The sequence below is a fragment of the Arachis stenosperma genome, chromosome 5 (genome assembly GCF_014773155.1).
Source record: "Arachis stenosperma cultivar V10309 chromosome 5, arast.V10309.gnm1.PFL2, whole genome shotgun sequence".
NCBI classification, from domain to species: Eukaryota; Viridiplantae; Streptophyta; class Magnoliopsida; order Fabales; family Fabaceae; genus Arachis; species Arachis stenosperma.
The window spans coordinates 55,806,845-55,813,293 of NC_080381.1; the positions used below are offsets into that span (position 1 = coordinate 55,806,845).

The 6,449-nt window shown below is 33.5% G+C and overlaps 1 protein-coding gene across 1 annotated transcript; it reads left to right on the forward strand.

Annotated features, from left to right (window-relative positions):
* Nucleotides 1-2,514: 2,514 nt before the first annotated feature.
* LOC130981981 (UDP-glycosyltransferase 708G1-like) lies at nucleotides 2,515-4,276 on the forward strand. The gene has a single exon (XM_057905769.1). It carries the CDS (start codon nucleotides 2,693-2,695, stop codon nucleotides 4,118-4,120), a length of 1,428 nt encoding a protein of 475 aa, XP_057761752.1. The 5' UTR covers nucleotides 2,515-2,692; the 3' UTR covers nucleotides 4,121-4,276.
* Nucleotides 4,277-6,449: the final 2,173 nt, after the last annotated feature.

Below are 6,449 nucleotides of genomic sequence, written 5' to 3' on the forward strand. Positions count from 1 at the left end.
CTTTATTTTTCTCTTCTTATTTTTCTCACAAATACCCATTTGTATATAACAAATTTTACATCTTCTGGTGTAAAGACTACAGGTCCAAAGCCATCACATTTTGCAAGTAGTCTAATTCTGCTTTTATAGCTTCTTTTCATTTTGGCCAATTATTTCTTTGTCAACATTCTTCGACCGTTCTGACTCAAGATCCTCATTTTCATGCATAATGTAAAATTCCACACGATATACAAATATTTCATTCACAATTATCTTATTTCAGTTCTATTTTTCTCCTATAAAGACATAATTTACCAAAAATTGTCATTTTTCACAATTTTAAACGTCTTTTGGCATTAAAATTACATCAAAACTTTGGACAACTATAGGTGTCTATACTATGTCTTTATCTTTTTCAATAGGGATAGTATCTACCTCTTTTCTTGTTCGAGAATTGTGTCTTTGGAATCGACAGGTCTACCACGCTTCTAGCGTGTATTTATTTTCGTGGCCATTTGTCCAACTAGAACAGCAATTTGAATTGAAAAATTTTCAGCTGGTATATAAGATTTAGTTATACTTTTTGTATCAGAAAATGCATCAGCCAATTCATTTGCTATTCTTTGCAAATGTATCATCTTTTGAACTTCTAGTTCATATTGTCCTAATCGAGGATCTAGATGCATCAAGGATGATGCATTCTAATTAAGTTCTTTTTCAAGTGGATTATTCTCTCCCCTTAATGTTAGAAATATTGATTCACCAAAATGACAATATGCAATTCGGCCTTTAAATACATTTTCTATTTGTATCTCAAGATATCTCACTATAGAAGGAGAATCATATCCAACATATATCCCCAATTTTCTTTGGATTTTCATTTTGGTGCGATAAGGTGGGATTATTAGAATATATATGGCACACCCAAATATTCTCAAACATAAAATATTTGGTTGCTAGCCAGAAGCTAACTATAGAGTATTTGGTGACAATTTGTTGGTCTTAAACAAATAAGTGTTACACATGTAAAATGACATGTCCCAAAGTAGAGATTGGAAGATTTGTTCTCATAAGTAAGGATCTAGTAATTAATTGGAGTCGTTTAATAAATGACTCTGCTGGTCCATTTTGTGTTTACATGAGCTATTGGATATTCAACACTTATACAATTGGCCATATAATAAGCATCGAAGCTTTAGAAGTGAATCCATAGCATTATCGAGACGAATTATTTAGATTAGATTTTCTAAAAATTGTGTTTTTAATCGAATAATTTAAGCAAGTAATTTCACAAATGTCAGATTGTGAAAAAACAATAAGTACACATGTAACCATCTCGAAGATGCATCTATTAGGACTATAAAATATCTAAAATATTCACAAGGTGGATAAATTGGTCCACATATATTATCTTGGATCCTTTCTAGGAATTCAAGAGATTCAAATCCAATTTTTACTGGTGATGGTTATAAAATTAGCATTTTCTGAGAACATGTAGCACAACAAAATTCTCTAAATTTAAGAATTTTGTATCATAGTTGTCCCAAGATGACCTAATCGGTCATGCCAAATAATGAACTCATTTGGCTAGTAAACTTTTAGTTTATAATAATATGTGATCCAATAGTACTAATTTTAGTATAATATAACCTAGACGAGAGTGATGGTAATTTTTCTAGTATAGTTTTCATATTTGAATCACTAGTTCTGATGTATAGATGCTTATTATTTTTCTCATTCGTAGTCTCAATATGATGATACTCATTAAATATCTTTAAAACTCGACAGATTTTTTGGAGATTTAATAGACAATAGTACATTATTTATTATGAATTTTGTTTATCCAGAAAATAAAATAATAGCTCTTCTTAAGCCTTCAATCACATTGCCAGAGTCAATAATAGTATTAATATATTCTTTTTTGGAAGTAAGATAAGTGAAATAAATATTACTTTTGAGAATGATATGTGAACTTGCACTATTTATAAGACAAATATCTTCATTATATATTCTTAAAATTTTTTATGTCTTTTTTTCTTTAAATTTGATCAAAATTTCGTATTGATAACGTGTTATAAAATAAATACATAAAAATAAAAAGTAGATAAATAAAATAGAGAGAATAAAAAAAATTTATTAATACTCTCTAGTATATGTATCTCATTATAATTAAGATTTTATAACAAATTTTTAATAATAATATACTTAACATAATTTTATATTTATTTGAAGGAATGACACCTTGGTTGATTTCATTTTTGTTGACGATCCATTTCTTTCTTACTTGGAGGCTTTTTATAGGCATTGGATTGGTTGCCAAATTGACAAATTATGAATGATTTTTGGTAATGCACGTGTTGTATACCAAATCCAAATGACATCCGCCTTAAATAATATTATAAGTTTATAACAGTGATGGATAATTGCCCATTTGGTTGGATTTTTCAAAGAACAAACAAATAGATGTCAACTGCTGTCCTTTGTTATATCATTGCTCATATGTTATTTTAGAATATAGAATATAGAATAGTATTCCTCTAAAATAGAGATTCTCGCTCATTGTAAACGAATTCAATGTTTTAGCTATAAATAATTCCTTTTGCATATAAGAATTATATATATCAGATAGACCCCGAACATTTCTCTATCTGCAACATTTTCCCTTTACATCCGATCCAACAAAAGTTCAAAACAAGGAAAGACCTTAGTAGCCATGTCTTCTTCTTCTTGTGTTGCTCATGTGGCTCTCTTGCCAAGTGCAGGCATGGGGCATCTAACCCCGTTTCTAAGGCTTGCAGCAATGCTCTGCCACCACCACTGCCACGTCACACTCATAACCCCAAAACCAACCGTTTCTAACGCTGAATCAAACCTTCTCTCAAAGTTCTTCTCTGCTTTCCCACAGGTCAACCAACTCAACCTTCACCTTCTCCCTTCTTCTCACACTGCAAATGCAGACCCTTTCTTCCTCCAATTCGACGCCATTCGCCGCTCCTGCCACCTTCTCCATCCTCTCTTGTCCTCCCTCTCTCCACCTTTGTCCTCATTCGTCTATGACATGACACTGATCTCACCCGTTCTTCCAGTTGCAACCGCCATTGGCGTTCCTCACTATATCTTGTTCACTTCCTCTGCTTCCATGTTCTGTTTCTATTCCTACTTCCCCAAAGCAGCTGAATCCACTTCTGACGGCGATGGTATTGATATTCCGGGTTTTTCATCTGTGTCTAAATCATCGCTCCCTCCGCAGCTTCTTGACAGGGACGGTATCTACCGCAAACTTTTCTTGGAAGACAGTCCTAAGGTCACAAAACTACATGGTGTCTTTCTCAACACGTTTGAAGAGGTGGAGTCGAAGACTCTTAAGGCTCTTAACGCTGGGGAAGTGGTGAAAGACATGCCACCGGTTCACGCTCTTGGACCCTTTGTTCCCTGCTATGAGTTTGAGGGTTTAGGCGAAAGGGGAGAGTCATTGAAGTGGCTTGATAAACAGCCTAATGGTTCTGTTATTTATGTTTGCTTTGGAAGCAGAATAGCTTTGAAAAGTAACCAAATTAGAGAGATCGGAGATGGGTTGGTGAGAAGTGGATTCAGGTTTCTGTGGGTTGTGAAGGGTAACAAGGTTGATAAGGAAGATGAAGAGAAAGGGTTAGAAGGGGTATTAGGAATTGAGCTTGCAGAGAGGATTACAAAGGACAATAAGGGGTTGGTGGTTAAAGAATGGGTTGACCAAAGGCAGATTCTTGATCATAGTGCTGTTGGAGGGTTTTTTAGTCATTGTGGTTGGAACTCAGTTATGGAAGCGGCATTTTATGGTGTTCGCATATTGGGATGGCCTTTGTTAGGAGATCAAAAGATAAATGCAGAATTTGTGGTGTCAAATGGAGGGTTTGGTATTTGGAAGAAGGATTGGGGTTGGGAAGGGGAAAGGTTGGTGAGAGGGGAGGAAATTGGAGACGCCATTAAAGAGTTGATGAGGAATGAGTCTTTGATTACCAAAGCTGAGGAAGTGAAAATGGCCGCAAGGAAGGCCATAGGTGTTGGTGGTGGTTCTGAGATTAATCTTCAGAAAATCACTGAGCAATGGAAGAAGAGTCAACGATATCAAGCGTTGGTGGATCCATTCAAGAATCAATATTAAAAAGTTGTTCACGAGTGTATTATATGCCCACTCCGCATTGACTCCCTCAAGAAAATAGTTGGCTCACGTTCTATTTAGGTAAATTAAAAGAATAAATTGTTTGGACAAGAATATTAGATGAATGTCTTAATTTCAATCTGATTACATTTTTGTCTATTTTTTTTATGTGCACCATTTATAATTTAGCATAAATTACTGCAGAGTAACATCTAATTTTTTTTATAATTATTTGTAAGTATTTTTATAAAATTTAAAATATTTTTTATAATATTTATTACATCTTGCAATGCGGATAATTAAAATCTTTTATAACTGTTTAAAATATTTTTTTAATGGTAAAGTTCTAAATTAGTCCCCTATATTTGGACGTGTTTTGACATTTAAGATTTAAAGTGTCTTATTTAAATCTAAAAAAGTTTCATTTAGTTTTAATGTAGTCCCACCGTGAGGTCAAAGTTAAATAATTAACGGAATATCTTACATGACAATAGTACAAGAACAAAATCGATAATCTGGAGAACAAGTATAAGCTCCAGAGAACAAAATCAACCGTAGATGCATCAATACATTTATTTATCATTTTTTACAATTTAAATGAAATATTTTCTATAAAACTAAAGAAAATAATAAATAAATATATTAATGGGTGTGCAAAACAAAAGGAAGCCTGTGGATTGGAGGGATTGCAAAAGATGACCAAGGCGGATGGTTATTTTGTTTTTGTGGACACATGTCAAAAATTTCTGTTTAGCTGTTAAACTTTGGGCAATAGAAAGATGGTTAATGTTGTTGAAGGTTATGAAATAAAAGATGGAATTTTTGAAACTGATTCTGTAGAAGCTCTAAAGTCTGATTACAAATTCTGAGATTGAGGATCACCCGTGAAGAGCTATGCTTTAAGATTGTACAGATCAAACAACTCACAGTAATTCTTATTCACCACCTTTGCCAAGGCAACTTTTGTGCAGAGTTCGTAGCCAACAATGGTAGACCTATCATACGAAAATATATGATAGGAACAAATGCATAGGAGCAAAAAAGACACGAATATGAGTAAAAGGAACTAATTGACCAAGGTCTTAGAGAAGGGGCTGCTAGAGGCAGTTATGCCAAAAAGACGAGGTTTCCATGACCATGAGCAGACTAGGATGTGAGGTAAGGAAGGCACTCATTTTGCAATTATGTCATGTCTATTGCAAGAATAGGCTCTTAGCCTGATGACTTTTCTGGTTTACTTGATTTCCAGTTCCTTTTTAATTGGGTTTACTGCTTTACGGATAAGAAATTCAAGGTCGTTGGGAAGATCATAAGCTAGTCTTGTAGAGGGTGAAAAAGAGGCTGACAGCCTAGTAATGAAATGATCACTTTATTCCAAATGTGTTCCTCAATCAAAGGGAGACTCATCAACAAGAACTTTGCCACCTCTCTGGCCATGCCTCACCGCCCTTGCTTTGACCCATTTGTCTTAGGAGTATTCGATAATGGGATCATCATTATTAGTAGTTACGCAAAAAGTAACAACAACTCATTAAATGACCAAAATATCTTTATACCTCCAAATTATTATTTTAACCTTAATCTTATACCAAAAAATCATTGTATCCTTATTAATAAATTACCTTTTTACCCTTCTTTCATGAAAATCAAAAAGTTCATCCACTTTTTTTTCATGAATCTTTCTTTGATTTTTAACACCTTCTTAAGCTTTTCTTTAATCTCTTTTAAGAATTCTTGATTTCATTTTTTAACCTTCAAATTCACATAAAAAACACATAAAAAATCGTAGAAATCAAGTCCTTCAAAAGTACCAAACAAATTAGCCATGGTACATCTAAAGAATTTTCAATTTCTAAGCTTTTGAAAATCATAACAACATCACCAAACAATCATTTAAACACTTATTTCAATTACCAAACATCAATTCAACAAACACACATCAAATACACACTTTTTCCATAATTGATTTAGCCAAACCTTACCTCTTTTGTAAGCTTAAAACCTGTTCTCTCCTTGGAACATCTAAACTCACTTTCTTGCCTAATTTTCAATCAAAGTTAACTTTTAGTCCAGGGAAACCATGAAGGCCGAACCTTCATCAACAAATCAAAAACAATTTTCTCACATTTTTCAAGCTGAAATTGATGGTTTCTTGCTCCTCAAGGCTTCTAGATATGATTTTCTAAGCAAGAACATCAAGTTTCTTCATGTTCACTTCACGGCTAAAACTTCAAGAAGCAAAAACATGAAGAGAAGATAAAATATTAAGGAGAACACTTTAATTAGTTTAGATTTTTTAGAGGGGTTTAAGTTCGGAAGAAGGCCGAGCTTG

Excerpts from the sequence above, each read along its gene's own strand:
- LOC130981981 (XM_057905769.1), top strand. The coding sequence starts at position 2,693 with ATGTCTTCTTCTTCTTGTGTTGCTCATGTGGCTCTCTTGCCAAGTGCA.